A 23,754-nucleotide genomic window follows, 5' to 3' on the forward strand; every position below is an offset into this window, starting at 1 on the left:
GTGTGGGTATGTGATAAGCTTTATCTGCAAATTGTTGTTTAAGAGTTTCTCCCTGTGATATGTAGTCTGTTAGTCTGGTGCAGTTTCTTCTGAGTCTTTTGAATTGTCCTATGGGGATGTTGTTGAGCCAGTTGGGGTGGTGACCGCTACTCGATAAGATGTAGCTATTGACGTCGACTGGTTTTTGGAAGGTCTTTGTGTGTATTTGTCCGTTGTGTATGAATATCTGTAGGTCTAGAAAGTTTACCGAGGTTTTGCTATAGTCTGTGGTGAATCGGAGATTTTTGTCGTTATTGTTAATGTAGTTGATGAATTCTAGCAGTGTGGATTCTGGTCCTTTCCATATGCAAATGATGTCGTCTATGTATCTCCTCCAGAGGACCAAGTTTGCCTGCCAGTCATGACCTGTCCATATGTGGGAATCCTCCCACCGGCTCATGAACAGGTTAGCATAACTGGGGGCAAACTTGGTCCCCATTGCGGTCCCTGTTTGCTGAAGGTAGAAGTTATTGTTGAACCAAAAGTAATTATGTGTGAGGATGTAGTCTATGCCTTGCAGGATGAATGCTGTTTGTAGTGGGTCCATGGAGTCATCTTGTTGGAGGTAGTGTTGGGTGCTGTCCAATCCGTGTTGGTGGTCTATGATGGTGTAAAGTGAGGTGACGTCACTGGTGACGAGCCAGTAGTCATCGCCCCAGGGTGTCTTTTCTAGTGTCTTGAGGATGTCCGTTGTGTCTTTCAGATGTGATTGTTGTTGTTTGACATATGGTTGGAGGAAGTGATCGATGTATTCAGAAAGGTTAGAGGAAATGGAGTTAATGCCTGAGATGATGGGTCTGCCGGGTGGGTGAGTTGTGTTCTTATGGATTTTGGGGAGATAGTAGAAAACGGGGATGACTGGGTGAGGGTTGTGTAGATAGTTGTGTTCCTGTTTGGAGAGGATGCCTGAAGTGCTACCGGTTGTCAGAATGCGTGAGAGTTCTTGGGAGACAATGGAGTGTAGGTGGGACCTTGGAGGACCAGACACCAACAGCAAAGCTTTTCAGTCCCAGGATACTCCGGTCCTTCCCCCTTTACCCCGCCCGCAGCCTGAGGACAACTCAGTTTTGTTGGTGTCCGGCAGGAGCTGGGTCACCATTTTTAACAGTGGGGCTACTTCAAGCAGCCCAAGCTTATTTTTATGAAGAATATTTTTATTTCTGCGCTGCTGCTCCATCACCCCTCTGCGGCGTCGTGACACCGAGCCCCGATTAGGTACTCCCGGCGGGGCTCTCCAGACCCCAGTCTGCAGCCTTGCATCCAGGGGACAGGTAAGGCGGACCCCCACTTGCGGGGGTCCGTGTCTTTTATGCAGTTTAGCCTCTGGTCTCAGGAGACGGACCGGAGGCGCTCATGTGACACTGGTACGCCCACAACTCCACAAGACCACCGTGGCATTAATATTTAGAGGCCAGGGGACCCGGTGGTTAACATCAGCATGGGGAAAAGTCCCTCTCCCTGCAGCCTCTCCCCCAGCTAAGGGCATCCTTCCACTGCGGTCTAGCTGTTCCCTGAGCTGCTCCTCCCTCACCCTCCGCCCCCTCAGATGCGCAGCAGCCATTTTCTGCTTGACAGGTCTCTGGGTATGCTGGGTCCAGTCTTCCTGTATACCTCTCCCACGGGCCAGGTTATACAGCGCTAAATCCTACGAGCCACTGCGGTCTGTGTAGTTGATTTGTAGTGCCAATTGCAGACATATAGGGCCAAATGTAATAGGGTGTGAGTTTAGAAAATGTGAGAGTTTAGCAGTAAACTCTCACATTGGTTGAGTTTTATCTTCAAAATGGGAAAACATGAATGAGATTTTAAATCGTGACTGTTTTTTAAATCTAAAAAAACATGCAAGTTCGCTCTGTTACTTTGTTTTTGGACTCTATTACATTAGCAAAGTTTAAAAAGTGTCAGAAACTCTCACTTTTCTAAACTCTCACCCTATTACACTGATCTCTACTTTCTATACTGTCAGCTTATACCTTTTCCCTTTATTCTAATTTACCTTGACATACTAAGGTATAGGGGCTTCATTGTACCACACATCTCCTATATATTTGTGAGGGCTGTCACATACTATATAGCGTTGTTGCACACTACACTCTGCCATATTACACATACTGCAGGGTGTTCACTGCACTGTATCATACTGTGTATTTTATTATTCTTGTGGCTATGTCTGGCAGAGGAAAGAATAACAAGCAGGCTGATGCTGCGCTCCTACTCTGGTGTCTTGTAAGTCCTGCTCAGCGGGCTTAGCCACAGAGGACCTCATTCAGAATGGTCTTTGTACAAATTGTTGCACAGACTCGGGCCCCTCAGCCCCGGGGCCACCTCCTCAGGACCCACCCTGGACTGCCTTTTTCTGATAAAGATTGAGTCCCCGTGTTAGCCCCCCCTGTGGGATGGCCACAGCAGGTACTCCCTGCAAATCCTTTGCCTCCCCTCATGGGAAGATGTACTCTCTACCTCCATACAGAGTTTGGCTAATACCTCTACAGTTTTTCAGCAAATGCTGCAAAAGGAAAAGCCTTTACCTACTAAACGTGCTGTATTCTCTTCCCAGTCCACCCAGTTATCTGATTCTGATATATCATCTGGGGAGGCAGAGGACGCAGACCTCTCTCACTCTGACTCCATCTCAGGAGACGAGGAGCCACCCTCTAAATTAAATATACCTGCACTAGTGAGAGCTGTAAAATCTATTTTACAAATCGAAAAGAACCTGCTCCTAAGAAAACTACTTTTTAAAAGACAAAAGGTAGTTTTACCAGTGTTCCCTCACTCTGACCAAATATTTGATCACATGAGTGGAGCATGGAATAGCCCGGTAAAAGGTTTCAAATTCCAAAACGTTTAAGTTCCTTTAATCCTCTTTCAGCAACTGATTGCACTAAATGGGAAGTTCCCCCCAGCAGTGGATTCTCATGTAACACGTCTGGTTAAGAATGCCACCTTACCCATCCATACTGAAACCTCCTTGACTGAGACTACAGATAGGCGTATAGAAGCTTGTCACAAATCCATATACTCTCTTACAAGAGCTATTACTCGTCCTGCTAAGGCTATGGCCTGGGTGGCAAAAGCCGTAGAAGAGACATTCCTCCCTGATGCTTCAAGGGAACAACTATCCTACATATCTCACATTAGAGATGCAGCCTCCTACTTGGGAGAAGCAGCTATGGATACCGCTCTCCTGGCCTCCAGGATATCTGCCATTTCGGTAGTGGCTCGTGGTATTGTTTGGCTCCGTTCCTGTAAAACAGACTCTGGTTCAAAAAGGGCTCTGGAGTCTCCTCCTTATTCTGGAGATATCCTATTTGGTTCAGAATTGGATAAAATTGTGACTACTTTGGCAGCTTCCAAGACAGCGTTACTGCCCTCTACATATAATACAAAGCCTCGGACGTCATCCTTTCGCCCTCAAGGAAAAGCTAAGGGTCAGTCCTTTCCATGGCAGCAGGCCTCAGCCAAGGCCTCCAAGCCTAGGACCAAACAGGCCTGGGCTACTAGACATCCACCTGCCAAGTCTGAGGACAAGCCTACAGCCTGGAGGCAGACTTCTTCAGTTCACCCAGTTTTGGCGTCAGACCACATTAGAGGCCTGGTAAGAGAAGCTAGTCTCCCATGGATATGCTCTATCCTTCCCAAGGTGACCCCTTCCCCATCAGTTCAATTTGCACAGGGCCTCCATCGGACCCAAGCAAGGCCCTGCTGCTCCAAAAGCCATTCAGTCTTTACTGAATTCAGCAGTAATAATTCCAGTCCCCTACTCACAACAAGGCAAGGGCTGTTATTCTACCCTTTTCCTGGTTCAGAAACCCGACTGCTCTCATTGGCCTATCCTCAAATCTCTGAACAAGTTTATAAGGGTGCCCAGCTTTCGTATGGAAACCATCTGCTCCATTATCCTGGCTATGGAACATGGAGATTTTATGGTGTCTCTGGACATTCAGGACACTTGCCTACATGTACCTATAGCGCCTTCTCATCAACAATCTCTCCAGTTTGCTATCCTACAGCAGCATTACCAATTTCAGGCCCTACCGTTTGGCCTCTCAACGGCCCCTCGGGTCTTTACCAAAATCATGGCAGTTATGGCGGGATCAGACTACTCCCATACTTAGACTACCTCTTGCTGTTGGCCAACTCCCCAGAGATTCTTCACCGCCATCTGCAGGTAACAATTGCCTTCCTACAAACGGGTGGCTGATCAACTCTAGAAAGTCTTCCCTGATGCCTTCTCAAAGAATGGTACATTTAGGAGCCCTCCTGGACACTCTGGTTCAGAGAATCATTCTAATAACAGACATCTCCTTAATACAACACCGAGTGCAAAAACTGCTCCGCAGTCGCCGAGTGTCAATTCACGCTGCAATGCAGACATTGGGATCAATTATGTCCTCCTTCGACATGGTGGAGTTTGCTTGGTTTCACTCCAGGCCCTTCCAGTTGGTACAGCCTACCCCATCTACTCTGATCCCAGATGATGGGCCTCCCCCTGGAGGTTCGTCTGTCCCTAGCCTGGTGGCTACAGACATTCCATTTTAGACAAGGGTCGCCCCTTTTGGTTCCTGGATTGAGCTCTTCTCACCACGGGTGCAAGCCTCCAAGGGTGGAGCGCAGTGACCGGCCAGCACTCCTTCCAGGGCAGCTTTACCCCAGTCGAGGCAGTTACCAATCAATGTCTTGGAACTTCGAGCCATTTACAGAGCTCTCACTCTGGCTCAGGATATTCTTCAGGTCAGGCCAGTACAAGTACAGTCCGACAATGCCACGGCAGTGGCCTACCTCAATCACCAAGGAGGCACTCTGAGTCGGGCAGCAATGACAGAAGTGTCTCACATTCTCACGTGGACCGAACGTCATCTCCGCGGTATTCATTCTGGGAGTTCTCAATTGGGAAGCAGATTTCCTTAGCCGTCATACGTGCATGCAGGAGTGGTCTCTACATCCACAAGTCTTTCAGCTCCTGGTGGACAAATGTGGTCTGACAGATGTGGATCTTTTGGCCTCAAGACACAACAACAAACTTTCAGTATATGGAACCAGGACAAGGGACCCCGATGGAGCCTTCGTGGATGTATTGTCAGTGAAATTGACCTTCCATTTGGCATACCTCCTTTTCCCCAATATCCCTTCTTCCTCAAGTTCTTTGGAAGTTCAAGCAGGAAGGGGGCATAGTCCTGTTGATGGCTCCGGCTTGGCCCAGGCGCCATTGACCATAGACGTTCCTCTTCAGCTCCCGCTATGAGAAAACCTGTTGTCTCAGGGTCCATGTCTACATCCGGACCTGGCCCGTCTGTCTTTAACGGCTTGGCTCTGTGGTCCAGACCATGCTTAGGGCTAGTATGTATCACAGAATATGGCATACATATTTCCAATGGTGTGCTCCAAGAAACTGACCCCCAAGTTTTTAAGGTGTCTAGAATTCTTGCCTTTCTTCAGGCTGGATTGGATCAGAGACCTGAACTTTCAATCTGGTTCCAGCGGAGACTGGCTCCTCTACCAGATATTCACACCTTCCTGCAAGGTGTTCTCTGTATACAGCCTCCCTATGTCACTCCTGTGGCTCCATGGGATTTGGCAGTGGTGCTCCAAGCACTTCAAAAACCACCATTCGAACCCCTGGAATCAGAGTATGTCAAGTGGCTCACTGAGAAGACATTGTTTCCTCTGGCTATCGCATCTGCCTGTAGGGTATTGGATTTAGGAGCACTTTCATGTCGCTCCCCCTTTTTAATCTTTCATCGGGACGGGGCGGTAATTAGAACACGCCCAGGCTTCCTTCCCAAGGTGGTCTCTCGTTTCCACCTAAATGAGGAAATTGTGGTTCCGGCCTTTCAATCACCAGACCACTCGGCAGGTGAAGCCTCTTTTAGATGTAGTCCATGCTCTAAAGATCTACGTGGACCGAACTACTTTCATCAGGAATTTGGACTCCCTCTTCGTCCTCTCTGGATTCCACAAGAAGGGATGCACAGCTAACAAACAGACTCTGGCCAGATGCATTCACATGACTATCTCACAGGCTTGCACGTAGTCTGGCCTTCCTGTGCCGGCTACAGTATCTGCTCACTCTACTCGCTCTGTGGGTCCCTAGTGGGCAGCCCGGCGTGGCGCCTCAGCTATGCTATGCAGAGCCGGCCACCTGGTCATCTGCCCACACCTGGTTGGAGAAGTGAAAATAATTCTGTTTTAGAGGAGAAGATTTAAATGGGGGGTTGAGCAGGGATAGAAAGATCAAATAGAAACAGATGGGGACAATACATATGTAGACCACACATATCACAAGTGTGTACAGCTATTACATAAATGTATGCATTGTACCTTTTATTCAACTGGCCGCTTTAATTGAATAATAAGAGCAACCATAATGATTGTGTGTTCTATACAGTACATAATACATTTGAATGTATTATAATAATAACTAAAGTTTAGCGGGTTCAGTATTGCAGAAATCCGAATACACTTGAACTTGAGAAGGGGTCACTCAGAAACTGGGCGGCCACTGCATCCTGACCGGCCGCCTCTGTTTCGGTCGTTAGGCTGTGGGTTTACACCCACAGCTCTAACGACCGCTCGGGTGATGGTCGCGATGGTCAGAGACCATCGGGGCTTACGACGAGACCCTAGGGTAGGGTCTCACTTGTCGTAAGCCCCGGAGAGCTTCTGGCTCTGTCAGAGCCAGAAGCTCTCCACTGACATCCCTAGTGATGTCAGTGGGGCCTCCCCCAAACGGTAGGCTTCCCCGGCCCGCCTTCCAAACGGGGCGAGCTGTCAATCAACATCGACAGCTCGCCCCCTTTGGAAAGCGACCCGCTACGACCGGCGCTGTCGGTCGTAGCAGGTCTCACGCATGTGCACGAGGGGCACTGGCCAAACATCGAGGTGGTCGTAGACCGTACGGCCGCCTCTGAATTAAGCCCTTGATGCCAGTGATTAGAAGCGCATTGTTATGCCTGGGCAAAAGACCAAAAAAAGCAACATGTTCCCTGAGAAAAATCTTTTACTCAAATCCTAAATCATGTGTGAAGCCATCTCTACCATTTGTAGTGCTAAGGTAATTAATGGTAGGGACTTTGACCATGTTTGCACCTCTAATTGTTATGTAATTTGCTTATTTAAGTGTTTTATCCAAAACTGGAAAATCATATCTTAGAAGAATCCTTGCAAGCTAGGTCTGCTGCTGGGGATGAATCTTCATCACAGAAAGGGAACAAGAAGACTAATATTTTCCAATATAACATTCATAATACAGTGTAAGTGAATTAAAGACCTAAGAGACCCCTCAGTAAAGTGGGAGGACCTCAGTGGGTCACAAAAAGATGAGAGAACATAGAATAGAGCTGGTGTAGAAAGTGAAGCCCCGCAGGGTGGAGCCGGTGAAGAGGCCGAAGCAGGGATGTTACCCATTCAGACCGACGGAGCTACAAGGAAGCATTCACAGCTTCATCTATGGCGAGATCCAATTTAGAAAGTAGGGTCTGAGCTTCAGGTAGTGATCTGGCTGTGAGCATTTGCCCTTGATGCTAGACCATAAAATGAAATGGGAAGCCCCAGTAATATTTAATATTCTGCTGATTAACCACAGTAGTGACAGGCTTGAAGTCCCTGTGTTTAAGCCAGGGTAATTGGGGAGAGGTCCTGAAAAACTTGCAGGGAGGAGTTAGCGTAGGTAATCGTATGGAGTTTATGGACTTTTTTCATGATGGCTTCTTTTGCGGTAAAATAATGAATTATGAGGATGACATCCCTTGGTTGGGACTGGTCTTGTGAACGAGGACATAGTGCACAGTCGAGAAGATTATCCTCGGGGGAGAGCTGGGTGAAGACGTTTTTGTTTGTTTTTTTAGGTAAAGTTCAAGGTGGGTAGGCTTAACATCAGGGATTCCCCAGATTCTCAGATTGTTCCTCCACGCCCTGTTGTCTTGATCTTCTTTGGCGTCTTGTAAATGGATGATGCCCTGAGGCATATGACTGAATGTTGGAACAACATCACTTCCTCCATTCAGTGTTCTAGCTGATCAGTCTTACTTCCATTTTCTGCAACATCAGATTTCAGGGAATGGAAGGCTTGAACAGAGGCTTTGATATCTTTTACTACTTTGAGAAGAGAGAGGAAGTCCCTGCGAGTAAGAGGTCCGAGGTCATCTTCAGAATTCGAGTCTGAGAGGAGAATCAGGTTTGTTGTATTTGGATTTGGATGGAGTTTTCTGCTGAGAGCGGTAAGGAAGGAGGTCACCTGCAGAGGATTTCTTCCCGCCTTTAGGCATTTTGGGGAGAGGACATGGGAAAAACATAGAGGGCTGAGACCAATGTTCTGCGATCATATGTCAGGGTCAAGAGGGGCGGGTCGGCAGAGTTATCAGGGCTACACATAAATCAGTCAGAGAAACCAAAAGCACTGGCAATATGGTGTCAGCAGTAGGAGGGTTTCCGAATGCGCTAGTCTAAAGGTGCAGGGAGGACTGTAGATGGTGCAGAGACAGGAGGTGTGTGGGCATATGGTGATCGAGGAGGACAGTGGAAGACCTGGGGTCTAGTACTTTAAGTGGAGGGAGTCTGGGGATGCAGGCAGGGTTGAGGTGTATTCAGAGATAGGTGAAGTGATGATCCAGTAGAAAAGTAGTTGCAGGAGGGTGGACTGCAGCAGAAAAGGTGAGTGGTAGTACAGTTGTTGGTGAAGGTCAGTCCCTAAGCCAGACCAACTGTTACAGGAACTCCACAGCAAAATAGATGCAGCAGGAGTGAGCAGGCACAGGCTACTCTCTATCACTGGCACAGGTATGCTTCTAAGTGAAGCCAATCTGTTGGAAAAACTCAGGAATGTGATAAAATAGCTTAACTTGCAAATACTTTCCTCAGGAATTGTAATTTCTGATGACACAAGTAACATTGTATGTGCATAACAACTGGGTGAATTGTGCATACAAACTTGGTGGTTCTGAATGGCCCTTAAAGTTTCTAGGCATTTTTGGCATTTAGCAGCCGCATGTAGATCATTGCAGCAGCTTCAAGAAAAGTTTTAGTTGCCATGCCACCAACTTAAGCAAGAGGTAGTAACCAGGTGGAATTCCACCCTTTTATATGCTTCAGTGACTGGAGGAACAGCAACAAGCTATCATGATGTACACATCCAAGCCATGAGATAGGGAGGGGGGGGGGGTAGTGTTGCCACCTTACTGCAGCACAATGGAAAAAACTCTCTGATTTATCCAAGCTCCTGAAACTATTTGAAATTTTAACCTGTGATGTAAGTTCAGATACTACTGGAAAAGCAGATAGAGAAGCTGAAAAAGGAGATGAAACTAATACTTTTACACCAAAGTTCCGGGTCTGACCCGGGTGTTGGAACAGGGTTCCAAACCTAGATCAGACCCGAGACTTGACCCTTTCATACTGCGGCGCCGACTCAAGATATTTCTGAGTCTGCAGTGACCTGGCTCTTCTGGCGTTGCAGTGGACACTTGGAGATGTCATCTCCAAGCGCCACTATAGCCGCCCAATGCGTCGTTTACACTGCAGGATTTCACGGGTTGTTCCCATGTTAAAGCCTGCAAGTTACCTGGGTTGGATTACCGGGTCACTCAACCCCAAAATCTAACCATTGCCCATTTTACACCCAGAAGCAACTTGGATTAACCCTGCAATAACCTGGGTTTTAGCTCTGGTGTAAAAGGGGTATGAGTATGTTGGACTTGTAGATCAAGTTCTTTATTTGCCTCGTCAGGACCCAAGGGTTTGCAACATCTTTCAATTGAATCACTACATTTTGGAAAACATTCTTGATCCTAGGTTTAAGTCTTATGTAATGTATTTATTTCCAACTGACAGATCTAAAGAGATGCAAAGAGCTCCTTGCGAGCAAGTTGTCAGCTCAAATGGCACATGACACGTCGTCTCCTGCAAATTCTACTTCCTGGAAAAAACTTCTCTTTTCCAAGAGACCAACTGATGATGATGCAACACAGCACACCAGAGATAAACATTATGACATATATTGACACCACTACCGTGACTCAATCTAATGCAGTAAGCAGCAATAGAATAATACTTTACTTTTAATGATAATGTACAAATTAGCATCTCACACAGAGCCTGATTCAGCAACGAGTGCACAGGAGAGAACGCATGCACTTGGCTGATGTTTTCGCACTGCGCATGCATTGCAATGTGTGTGCGCGAACTAGCCAGTGTGATCGGATTACGGTACGCAGACTAAATGGAGTGTGTATGCAGACCCTTCCGAAATTGACAGGAAGTGCTATTTGTGGGAGGTGACGGGGGGGTGGTCAGGCAAATGCAGGCATTATAAACGCAGTTATTAGGGCGTGCATAATTAAGGCAGTGCAGCGGCATATGCAGCCATACCGTAAGCTGTACACAGGAAGCGGCCAAAATCCTGCGGCATGTCAGGTCAACCACTATTATGCTAATAGGTCCGATGGTTCTTGATGTTACCAATGTTTACGCTATTTTGCGTGCTGATCAGGCTGTGAGTAAAGGGAGATGGGCGGCTTAGTATGGGGCTGGGCGTCTGCAACTTGTGATGCGGTCTCCGTGCGTATGAATTGATTTGCATATTCTCGCAGCAGATGGGTGCATGCGTCTGCATCCGTCTGTTCCTTGCTGAATCAGGCCCACAGTCCCTTTAAATACTGGGAAGGAAAAAAAGAGGATTTTTACTCACCAGTAAAATCAATTCCTTGAAGTCCATCTGGGGGATGCCATTACCTGTGGGTTAGAGGCGACACTAACTAGTTCAAACTGACTCCCACCCCCTATATAACCCCTCCCCATAACCCAGATCTTCATTCTAATGTTTAACCAAGCCTGGAGAAAAATTTCACAAAAGAACTGAGAACCTAACTAATAGAAACTAGTCTGAAGTCAAACAAGGGAGGGATCTCCACATCTCCCAAATGGACTTCAAGGAATTGATTTTACTGGTGAGTAAAAATCCTGTTTCCTTTATCATCCATCTAGGGGATGCCATTACCTGTTGGATCATACCCAAGCAAAAGCATCGGAAACGACTGCTCTCAAAATTTCCATTCTACACTGGCCTCCCTAGTGCCGAATGCATGGATGTCGTACTGCCCAGGAAGCTCCGACCACACGAGTCAAATGGTCACGAACTGAGGCCGGAACCAACACATTGGAGGACACATAAGGCCTGCCTAATGGCAGCCGTAACCCATCTTGCAATGGATCCTTTAGAGCAGGGATCTTCAAACTTGGCCCTCCAGATGCTGCGGAACTACACATCCCAGCATGCACTGCACATAATTTTAGCATGCTGTTATATCAAAAAGGTGGCAGTGCATGCTGGGATGTGTAGTTCCACAGCAGCTGGAGGGCCAAGTTTGAAGACCCCTGCTTTAGAGGCTGGCCAGCCTCTTTTTGGAGCATCAATTAAGACCAACAGGGAATCTGTACGTCGGAAAGACACAGTACGTTCCACATAAACCTAGCTAGTGTCTTCTCCAAGGCACTAAAAACAAGACTGAGGAGCCGGGTTATGGGGAGGGGTTATATAGGGGGTGAGAGTCAGTTTGAACTAGTCAGTGCACGCCTCCAACCCACCTAAGGCATAACCCACAGGTAATGGCATTCCCCAGATGGACGATAAAGGAAAAGGCAATTTTGCCCTTCCAGTGTGTACTCTGAAAGGGTGTTTAGCACAGCCGGGAACCTTGTGAGCGATCGGCATAGGAGGCCGTTTCCAAAAATTGTGAAAAAACTGATTGAACTACAAACTTCATGAGTAATACCTTTGCCATCAGTTACAGACTGTAATTGTGGATTACAGTGGGGATGAGTTAATATTGTGTGAAGATATTAACAGGGATGCAAGCGATGATGAGGATGATAAGCCCATTGGTACTTTGGTTCAACCAAACCACCAAAATGTTCTCTTGAGGGGGTCCAAACAAACCAAGCATTTCCGCCGCAAAAGTTGCAGTCTATAGCTGAAGTGCTTGGTTTGTTAAACTCTGCATGTCCCTTTTTTTTTTTTTTTAAATAAACATAATTCCATCGTGCACCACTTTTAATTATGGGCTTTGTCCAACTTGCTATATTGGCGTAAAGACTACTGGGGGTATATTTACTAAAGTGCGTGTTTTTAGAAGTGGAGTTGTTGCTCATAGCAACCAATCAGACTCTACTTATTATCTAGCACCTTCTAGAAGATAATAGCTAGAATCTGGTTGCTCTGGGCAACAACTCCACTTCTAAAAACCCGCACTTTAGTAAATTTACCCCCTAGTCTGTTACTCCATGTCCATTCAATTGTACTGGCCTCGGGCCTGTGATTTGCTGTTTGGAGTAGTGATCTAGTTTTCTACTAAACCAAAGGTTCCCAAACGCGGTCCTCAAGGCACCCCAACAGGTTTTAGATATATCCATGGTGGAGCATAGGTGGTTAAATCAAATTGCCTGACGTATTAATAAATTCACTGTGGTCAAGCATGAATATCCATGTATATACTTAAAACCTGGACAGTTAGGATGCCTTGAGGACAGAGTTTGGGAACTTCTTACTAGATGTTACTTCGGCAGCAATCACCTGTATTGGCCTGAGGCCTGTCATTTACTGTTTGGAGAAGTGTGTTGGTAATATATTATATTTTTTTCTAGTCGGCTTTTACTTTTTGGCTATTGGTTCTTGATTAATGAAAGCATTTCGTATATACTGCCATCCTGTCTGCCACTGCTGTACCACTATGTTTCATGTATGTGCTATTTTAAACTGTCCTGTGTTTCTGCTGCTGCTCTGTCACTAAGTTTAGCCAGTCAGCTCGCTGCAGCCTTTGGCCCCAATATTGGTGAAAACAATATTGTGAGCTAGTCAAAAATTGACTGGTAATGAATGTCATTGATGTTATTAATACTGTAGGAACAAAACAGATCCAAATTATATGGCTTTAGATGTTTTTATCAATTTTTAAAACAAAAAGCTCCATAACACGATGATTTAACACCAAAACACGGGAGTCTGCACATATCTTTACTAATCATGTTTAGTTTTTATTTATCTAATGCCGCGTATCCACTAGCAGATATTAATGAGCGATTACACAATTATGACATCGTAATCGTGCATTCACTTATTAATCGTGCACAAATCTTGCACTATAACGTCGGAGACAACCAGCGATGCGCGCTCCCACTGGTCGTTTCCGGCATCAATCAGGGAGGGTGCCTACACTGAACGACTAATCATTTAGTGTAGGCACTGCAGGGGATGGGGAACGACAGTACGATTATGATGTCTTAATCGTACTGTCGTTACCTCATCTGCTAGTGGATGTGCGCCATAACATTTTATTTTGTACTTTTTCATTTCCCTTGACGCTTTCAGTACTGATAGATTAAAGCTGCATACACACGTTACGATCTGTACCACCAACGACTTAAAAGATATCTTTCAGTGAAGTCATCCTGCCCCATCTCTGAACAGGCAAAAGTTGACAATATCGTGCCAGTTGGCCTGCATGTACGGACGATCATAGATATCATTATCGTTCATGTGGGAACGTGCATCGTTGGTCGTTCACTGCATAAAAATGAATGATGTTGTACCGTGTGCATGCACCATTATACTTTATTTTGCTTTCTCTTGGCCTCTAACACAGTCATGATTGCAGAACATTCCAAAGAAATGTGTGTCTGCATTACATTTATAGCCACATTATTCATTGTAGACCTGGTATGTCCTTGTCAGTTACAGATAACTAGACACAGCAGTTTTGCTTTAAGAAAAGCAATCTACGCCCCAGGGCCCAGATGTATAAGGGATCATACAACATGAGAGAATGCTAGGAGCAGTGGTCAAGAACCACAAAAACATGCCACAATGCTGTTTTTCCTCTGACTCTGCACAATAAATATGCGTCCTGGAGTGCCCCTCACCATTGAGAGAATCAAGCTACTGTTACTGAACTAAAACCATAATACTGATTCTGTTCCTACCACTGAAGTATTACCCTACAGCATGAAAGAAAGAAAATATGTACAAAACACTCTATAAAATCTTACTAGAAAAGTTGTTTTTATAATATCAGAGTGGGAATTAATTACTCCTTGATCAATATAGTTGAGAAGCAATGTTTGCCGGTATTCATTGAATAACTGATGCAAAAGGAACTTTGTCTGTCTCATAAGTGGTACAGGTCTTGGCATGAGAAAGTATTGCATGCATTTTGAAAAGAAGAGGTTGTATTGCCACCTGCTGGCTGTTACTATGACAGTCTTCTGTTTGCTTTACTATTGGCTTATGCTGCATACACATGGTCAGATTTTGTTTAAGATATGAACGATAACGATTGTAAAAATCGTTCATATCTTTGACATGTGGGGCATACATCGACGAACGATGCGTTTTACCGCATATCAGATGATTTCTGAAATCTGATGAGTTTGTAGTCAGATTTTAACTATTTGATCCATTTTAATACTGTCAGATATCGTTCAAATTGTTGTAAATATCGTTCATTGGACAAATCTGGCCATGTGTATGCACAGTTAGTGTGATCTCACAGGGACATTAGGGGCTCATTTACAAATATGCAATGCATACAATGTAATGCAGATGTACAATGCTTAATACCCAAAAGCAATTACAGTAGCGCCTCTAACCAATTCTGTGGCTATGTAAAAAATAACTAATATATCCAGCTCATATAATAAGGTAGCAAATCCTTTAATGATAAAAAACACCCGCACATAATATACCACAGTATTTTAATGTACAATTATATTTTGCTCTGGTTGCAATGTTTCTTTATTATTAAATCTAAGAAAAGTTTCACACGTGATGCGTGCGACTTAAAAATACATTGAGCTTCCGTAATTTATAATTAAACTGGAGCTATATACATAATGAAGACTTTATTTTTTTTTTAAGGAAGTTGTGTAATTTTCTTGTCCACAGATTTGATATCAAATCAACCTTGTCTTTTTTTTGTGGAGCCCTTATTTATTTCCATCCAACGCCAACCCCCACCCCCCCTCTTGGGAAGTGTACCAAAATTCATAATTCTCCCCCAGCGAAAACTACACCTATTACTAATTTGCTGGCAGCTGCTGGGTATCATCGATGATCTCTCTTTCTGTGGACACAATTTTGCATAAAAATCTCACTTCCTAAAAGGTTATGTATAGGTTTGAATGGTTTTGTCTTTTTCCCTGTGCTGCAAGCTAGAGGCAGTTATAATTTCACTAATTAACTTTGTTATAATCTCAATAGTCTGAGCTTTGAAGGGAGATTATTAAGACCTTGCAGATATTCACTCTTCAAGTTATTTAATCTCTTTCTCTCTATGGTTATCACCTGCAGATTTTACAATTTCAACGACAGGAAGCGTTTGGTGAACAGTCCATACGTCGACAACTCCTACAAGTGGGCAGGTGGTGGGTTCCTTTCCACTGTTAATGACCTTCTAACATTTGGAAATGTCCTTCTGTACAGTTACCAGACCCAGGGAACATCCACAATTTTGCCAGGATACCTTAAACCAGATACAATTGCCATGGTCTGGAGACCAGTCCCCAATACTGAAATGAGTTGGGACAAAGATGGAAAATACGCTATGGGATGGGGAATTGTAGAAAGAAAGCAGGCTTGTGGCATGTGTAGGCACCAGAAACATTACATTTCACACACAGGAGGAGCAATTGGAGGAAGCAGTGTATTACTAATCCTGCCTGAGGAAGACTATCCCGCTCTGCCAGACAGACAAACAACTCTACCAAAAGGAGTGGTGGTAACCATAATATCCAATATGCAGAGTACAGGGCTCAACAGCACAGCCCTGAAAATTGCACTGGAGTTTGAAAAAGCCAAGACCGCCACACAATAACGCATCATACAGCTGTAAAAAAGATGACATCTGTAATAGTCGTGGTTGAGGAGTTGAATTCATATTTTTAATTGTAATTCTAAAAGATTTTATAATGGTAAGCATGGTCTAAAAAAATGTATTTGATATAATAAAGGAAAATTTCTTTTTTTTTTTTTTTTTAAAACAAGTAATGAATTGAGAAAACCGCTAAATTCTTTGATGTGCATTAAGGCAAATGTACTGTAACTTTTACAATATGTCTTAAAAATAGTTCTCAGGTTTATGATCAATTAGTATAATTGACAGTTAAAAAAAAAAAAATCACATCGAGTTTAGGGGAATTTATTATTCTTATTTTAATCATTGCAAATTAGAAATGTTTAGACCATAGTGAATTGAGTAGCTTCTATCAAATTAAGAAAGGATCAATTAAATTCTACTAAAAAGTATTTGCTCCCTTTACTCTCCCGTCGGCCCACTTTGCTCCACAAATGAATGCCGTCTCTCCTGCCTACTTCCTCCCACCTTCAAGATTTTTCCCGTGCTGCTCCTTACATCTAGAACTCCCTCCCCTATCAAGACTCTCCACAAAACTTCAAAACGGGTTCTTAAGACCCAGCGCTCATCCTAACCTACTGACCCATGTCCCCTGCTCAGTCTTCCCCCACCTGTGTCACCCATCTGCCCCTCTCCTTTAAAATGTAAGCTCTCGCAAGCAGGGCCCTCTTCCCTCATGTGCTTTTTCCTTCCCTTACTCCCTACAATGGCATCTAACGCTTGGTTTCCATCACTCTGCTGCTTATTTGAGTATTATGACTCCTTTTGCATTAATGTTTATAACCCATGTCCTTGTCCTGCAATGCTTTGTACTGTAAGCCACTGTCTTCTATGCACTTTGTAAAGCGCTGAGGAACCCTTGTGGCGCTATATAAAGGATAATACACATTTAAATTCAAACCAAACAATACATTTTCACTCTGCACTCCCCTATCAACAAGCAACATTTTGGGTTTCTCCTTGTGTTTTGTGACAACTGGCCCATTACAGTTCTTCTGTCCATAATGACAGTCTGAAAGATTGGAAATCCAAACAGCGCTTTGGATGCTGTGCTTGTGCTTTTCAGAGGTCAACTCAAACTATTGCATGTGTGGCAGTTTTATTGCCCCTAAACTGCATGGTGAAACATCTGGTTTTACCCCTTCCATTACCTTACACCCTCCCCCGTGGGTAACATTTAGTGCAACCTCTAATAGCACTAGAAGTGCAAGGGTGCACTGACAGCTCGTGGCCGCTATTGCATGCTGGTGCTTGTAGAACTACAAGTGCCAGCATGCTTAAAGGGAAACGTATCCCGTCTACATTTGTCCCCATGATTAATGCTTGTCTAAAATCAATTTTCTTGATCTGCCCAAATCAACTGGACATTTTGTAATCCATTAGGGTAGAGGTTCCCAAACTCTGCATTTACAGTCCACAGGTGACTTAATTAGTACCTCAGTCAATTTGATTTAACCATCTAGACTCAAGAATGGATATCCTTAAAAGCTGGACTGTAATGGTGGAGTTTGGGAAGTTCTGCATTAGGAAAAGGAAAATAAACTCTATAGATTGAGCAGACTGCTTTCCCAGAGGCAGATGGTGCAAAATGCCTGGCTGCCAGGCTCTGCAAGCCTGTTAAAAATGTTCTGATTGACAGGCTGTCCATTTGAGGGTAGAGTCAGGCAATGCCCTAGAAAAATATTATTTTTTTTTTTTTGGGGGGGGGTTGAGTCAGCCCAGTTTTCTAGGTGTGCTGCAGCCTTGCACGCTGCTTCACTGGCATCAGCTGTGTGAAAGCACCGCCCATCCTGAGTAATCTGAACGTTACTCAGATGAACAATGTTCGCACAGAGTGACCCCATGCTGCGCCTGTTGACCTAGCAGTAGATCACAGAAGCAGACAGGAGTTGTCGGGCCTAATTCAGAGTGATTTTTACGCAGATCAAGCGTTTACATTGCGATTATGCACGCACTGAGGACTCCTGGCAAAGCGAGTGACAGGTAGTCAGCATTTGGGGTGGTGCTTAGAAAAACTCTGGCGTATTGCAGTTGAAACGCCATTTCATGGGCGTGCATAAATTAGTGTTCTCCTGCGCAGCATGAGACCTCTCTGCGTGTTAGGAGAGCTGCAGTGTTTGTGGTTGGTATGACTTACCCTGAATGCTGCGTAACTGCCTGCTGTGCATCGATGGTACCGATGTTTACACTCTTGCTCGTCGTCATACAGATATGAGAAGGCAGCTGTTGGTGTCCCTATGCTCGGGTATGCATTAGAAGATTTTAGCAACTGCGAACCACGATATGCAGTTGCATTACCACCTCTGAATCAGGCGAAAAGTCGCAGCGACTGAGCAATAGCGTGCAACTTTGAATCAGGCCCTAGGATTGCAGATTTTTATCTCCCCTCATTAATTTGGAATAGAAATTTTTTTTTAATTAAAATTCAATACCAGCCTCGGTGTCTATAAAAATACTACATAGATGTTTCAATTGATCAATATTAGTCAGAAATAGGGAAAATCTAATCTGAAGTCACATATTGAAATGAAAGCACATGTATTCTAATCATGCAATAAAGTCTATGTAAAAATTTTACAACATATAAAAAGTGATCCGTACTGGATTAGACTTAAAGACTTCCTAAGTAGTGGATTTTGCCTGTGGGATTTAAATGGAAAACATATTAAATGCAATGGTTTTGCATTCAGTATTCTTGCTGTTCTGATAAGCCATATTTTGGCCAAGCCACTAATTGTCTCACAATGAGGTGTGTGTTATTGTTAAAAAGTGAAGCAATTTTTATTTTTTTTTATTTGTGATTGCAATGTGTATGGTGTAATTAAAAATGTATCCAAATTGTACATATACCAATTGTTTATTCAAAAACATGAACGTTTTGTTCATTACTAAATTCCTCTAGTGCAAAAAACAAACAAAACAATTCACCTGAGCATTAACCAGGGAGTGTAAGGAAGAGATTTAGGGTGGGTGACCAAATGTGAGGTATTGTTATACAGCTAACCACACACCCCCTCTGCATGAATTACTCACAATCAATGTATGATGAAGATGGGATACAAATTTCTGCAGTCTACACAAAACATTGTTCCCCTACCATAGACCCAATAACCCTTTCAATACCTTTTTTACCCCCGGGTTATTGCATGTGAATGCGCAGCAACCCAGGTTACTGTGCAGTGTGAAAGGGCCAGGTTACGAGAAGGGTTAAACGTGTGTGCAACCCGACTCGTGGTACAGAGTGAACAGGCAACCTGGGTCCCATTCACTGCATAGGAAGAGACGGTGCTTGGAGATGATTTCATCTCCAAGCGCCGGGTCAGCACCTAATGCTGATGATGTCATCAACCCGGCATTAGTGGCTGCCAGTCTGAAAGGGGTCTCACCTGGGATGGGAGCGTGAACATAATCCCAGGTGCGACCCGGCATTCAGATGTAAAAGAGGTATAAATAATATCACATGGCTGGCTCAGTTACATTTTCTACACCAAACCTGTTGCAGTGGAAATTTATGACCGTTCATGTTGTGTTATGTTATCTCTTCATCTGAAAAACAACATTATGTAAACGTGTTTTAGATTAAAGCAGTTACAGGTTATGGCCTGGTTTTGTTTTTCCCCAGACATTCTGCTTTTCCTTTTGCGTGATTCAAATTCAAAGGAATATTACAATAGGACAGCTATTTACCAACTCAAAACTAGAAGTGTAAAAGTAAATGTATTTTAATACATTTTACATATAGATGAATCCCATACATAAAAATCTCCCTGAGCTAAAAAGAAAAAGCCAACAATTTTGATATACTGTACTATACCACAGCAAGGCAAGTCATGTGTGAGGATTGTCTTGAGAAAGAATCAGTTACAAACTAAACACGGGGAACGCGGGGGTCCTACCTCCAGTCAGCCAGTCCAGCCGACTACCTACCTCCAGGGTTAGCGATCTGGATCCGCTTCACCACCTGTTATATACAAACAGTTTATTGGATTCTGGTAGGAGACTTGGCTTATTTCAGTTATTACTGATGCATGCTTTTATGTTCGAATTCTATAATCCTATTTTAATCTTCATTAAATATTACCTATTACACTCCTAGATCCTCTCCCTTTTCTTCACATTTTTATGTCCTACTAGCTGATATGCCTGGTTTCACCAGAGTAGCCATTAGCTGAGTGCCATACATGAAATAGGAGAGGGACTAGAACAGGCAGGCTCAGTCTCCTCTGATGGGGACAATGGTATGAGTCACCATCTACCCATTAACTTTCAAACACTCAATTGCCATGTTTGAAATCCAAATCGCAAATAAGTACTGTATTACAATCTAAATTAAGGTACGTTTTCAATATTCAAATACAAATCAAATTCATTTTGTAGAAAAAAAACCTAGTCAAAGTGTTATGTCCTTGATAGGGGGTATTTTTTTCCTTCCTTCTTTTCCATTTGTACACACCGGCCATTGCCAGCTCGTTTAATCCCAATACATCTGAAGCAAATTATTCTATTTTTCATATATAATAACTATCAGGTTATAAGTAACATAAATATATGAACTTCGCAAAGTGTTAACCAGAATTATATACCTTTTAAATCATTTGGATAATTTCCTTTTATAAAGATAACGATGCACACAAAATGTTATAAGTAAAACGTTTTTATATATCAAATCTTCATAAAATCAATGCTTGTTAAAATACAATATAGACGATACAAAGAGAGAGAGAGAGAGGGAGAGGGAGAGGGAGAGAGAGATATAGGAAATGATTGCCGAGTGTGTGAGTGGGGGTTGTTGGGACCCTTTGTCCTATTGTTCAAACCGCATGGTCTCTGAACACAAACTCCATTTTGAAAACTCACATTGAAGACTCCCATAATGCCATGTTCTGTAATACCAATACCTTCACCCACTACAACTGTGTGATATCTTTGGACCAAAACAGTACATTATATTGTATACTAGTGTCTAATATTTTCAACTTCCATGATATAACACTGCATCCACTATACTATACAAGCTTTTCAGATACTATAATGTTGTATAATACATATAAGCTGATTCCTCTGTAATAGTTAAAATACCAGTATACAACTCATAGTACACAATTCTATCATAATACTATAAAGCATCCAACCACATGGACCAACTTCAATTTCTATTGAACACATGGGCCAATGGGGGAAGGGGGAGAGCACATGGAATTTCCTTTGTTCATACCACATGGAGGTAGCATCTTTAAATTCCCAAACTATGATAATATAGAACTTCACAATACTATCACAATATGGCTAGCAATCTGCAACTCCTATGGAACCACAACCACTAGCTGATATCAAACAAATATACATCTACAGATTGCAGCATTTCACCCAATCTCCATCCCAATCTCAACTACACAATGATACAGTCAGACCACGAGAATACAACACATGGGAAGGAAGGGGGAAAGAAGAAACTTAATATGTATATATCACAGCCAGCCATATATATAAAACTGAACCCAAATCACCGCAAATCAATCTTCATATCGTCTACTACAGATTAACACAAACCAAGTAACAACCAAAGCACCACAGCCTGACAACCTGGCCTTTAACAAAGATTCCACTATGAACCACAATATTAATCACTACAAACTATCTATATAAGCTATAAACAGATTAAATCAAAGTTAGTTACAAATACCCATTATAGGCTAACTAATGTACAGTTTACTTAGCCATTATGAGCAGATATCTCCAGGCGATTGAAGCTGCATCTTGGCAGTCTTCTGGGGAGAAAGTCTGCTGTCCTTGTGTCTCCCTGGTGTGTCCTTGCAAGCATGTGTGTTTCTCCAAGTGTGTGTGAATGCCATCCTGCTATTCCTCACCTGTGGGATCTTGCCCATAAAAGGACATTCAAACCTTATTGTATAGGGTCTTAAGCAGGAAGCTGTGTCTCTTAGCTAGGGTAAACAAATGCTAATTAGATTGTATTGTGAGCTGGTTTCTCTGTTGATATTTCTAAGCTCTGGGAAAATTATCACATCTCATTTATATATTTTGGTTTTAGCTGTATAAGGAATTATTATTATTGATTTTAATATACACACTGTAACAGTCCTTAACAGTGGCGGCTCCAGAGGTGGGGCTGCAGTGCAATCCAATATTCAAAGAGGAGCCACACCAGCTGCCACCACAAATGCTGCCAAACATCACTGGCAGTTGGGGTTGCTCCCCTATTTAAATATTGGACTGCACCGCAAGCCCCACCTCTGAAGCTGCCACTCGACCTAGACAACGAGCTTACAGTCCCCACAGCACTTGGGCCATGATGCTTTGTCACTCAATCACATTGGTTGAGAGGAAACATTTTACCCCTTTTCAGCGCCTTAGGAGTCGAATTTAAAAAAAATCTCTTTAGTGGGCGCTTAGGTCATGGTAGGGATATTCTCCCCAAATTTCATGTTTCTAGGTCCAGGGGTTTGGTCTGGGCATTGATGAGTCAAGTACATTTGTTTTTATATATAAGGATGAAACGGTTGGGAATTTTAAGATTAGAAGTTTCTGATGGCGACTGACACACTGATTGGGTTCAGTGGAGATTGGTTTTATTCTACATTTTATCAAGCCTCTGTTAGTATACCCACTAAGGGGGTGTACGCTTTATGGTGATTGGCTACATCTGTGTATCGCCTTTGGTCTGTTCATTGTAGAATCTGAACACTTATACGCAGCGTCGTAGCTAGGGTAGTGCGGCCGGTGCCATGGCACAGGGCACCACAGGTAAGTGGGCGCTGTTTGGGCCTGTCAAATTTCTGTTTATTATCATTCTCACTTGTAGCTTCCTCTAATTTCATCCCCAGCATCTCCTGACCTCCCCTATCTCTTCCCTGGCCCTTCCCCATGAAGCCATTTCCCTTTTTTGGGTGCATTATGTCTCTTTGAAAAATGAGGGGGGCACCAATGCTCTTTCTGCCACAGGGCACCATAAAGTCTAGTTACGGCTCCGCTTATATGCCCCTCTGAGTCACTTAGGAGATATATTGTCTTAGGAAATTGTCCTGTTTCTTCACATGAAGGAATATTGAAAGATTACAAAGTTTCAAAGTGGCCTTTTCGCACAAAGCTGTTGGGTTGTACATGAAGACTATACTACAGTAAATACTGACATAGGCTACTTTTGTTTTGAATTTGCACATAATGAATAGTAAAAAAACTGTTACTGCTGCTTGCCACTATGAAAATGTCTTAAACACCGTTTACCTGCTTCATATTGTAAGGATGTGTTATTAAACTACTCTGTTTTTAATGCTGCTCTGTCTTTTTGCGTTTTCCAACCCATGGTACACTAGAGTGCAAAAAGGCAGGAAGACACGTGTTACAGATATATCAAGTATGAAGTAGTGATTATAGTCTGTAAGAAAACTGGTGAAATAAGATTGAACTCTAACTACACCCCAACATACATTGCTATGGTTACATCATCCAGGATGATAAAAGATTTCTTATGGTGAATATTGTGTGATTCTTTTCTGTGTAACAAGATGTTTTACTATACATTGTTTTTTAAAACGTGTGTACTCAGAGCGCTTAGTATTTGTGTAATTTTATATTTATGTCACAGGTTTATTAAGTGTTGGTGGATGTACACTCTATTGCACAGATTCCTAGCTGCACTCATTGTTTCATTGCCCACCAATCTAAGGTTTTGTATCTGTTGAGTGCACATAGCAGATGTTTCTTTTTCCATGATCCATATGCGTGTTTGTGGCATTCATTCGATTTGGTGGGGAAGCATTCCCAAGAGAGCGGAGTGATTTGATTTTGATATATGAGA

The 23,754-nt window shown here is 43.3% G+C and overlaps 1 protein-coding gene across 4 annotated transcripts in view; it reads left to right on the forward strand.

Moving 5' to 3' along the window:
* The window catches only part of LACTB (lactamase beta), a 50,297-nt gene extending 27,078 nt beyond the window's left edge, over window positions 1–23,219 (forward strand). The window contains exons 6-7 of one of the 4 annotated variants that reach the window (XR_015869763.1): window positions 9,868–10,065; window positions 15,377–15,464. Coding sequence is in view for 1 of the 4 variants with exons in the window: in XM_088446456.1 (XP_088302582.1) it covers window positions 15,377–15,899 (523 nt within the window). In the remaining 3 variants the exon portion in view is untranslated. Of the gene's footprint in view, window positions 1–9,867; window positions 10,066–11,019; window positions 11,197–15,376 lie in introns of those variants that run through there. The other 3 variants (XR_015869764.1, XR_015869766.1, XM_088446456.1) reach the window with 3 other exon arrangements.
* The last annotated feature ends 535 nt before the right edge of the window (window positions 23,220–23,754 follow it).

The sequence above is a fragment of the Taudactylus pleione genome, unplaced genomic scaffold (assembly GCF_031769625.1).
Source record: "Taudactylus pleione unplaced genomic scaffold, aTauple2 ptg000019l, whole genome shotgun sequence".
NCBI classification, from domain to species: domain Eukaryota; kingdom Metazoa; phylum Chordata; class Amphibia; order Anura; family Myobatrachidae; genus Taudactylus; species Taudactylus pleione.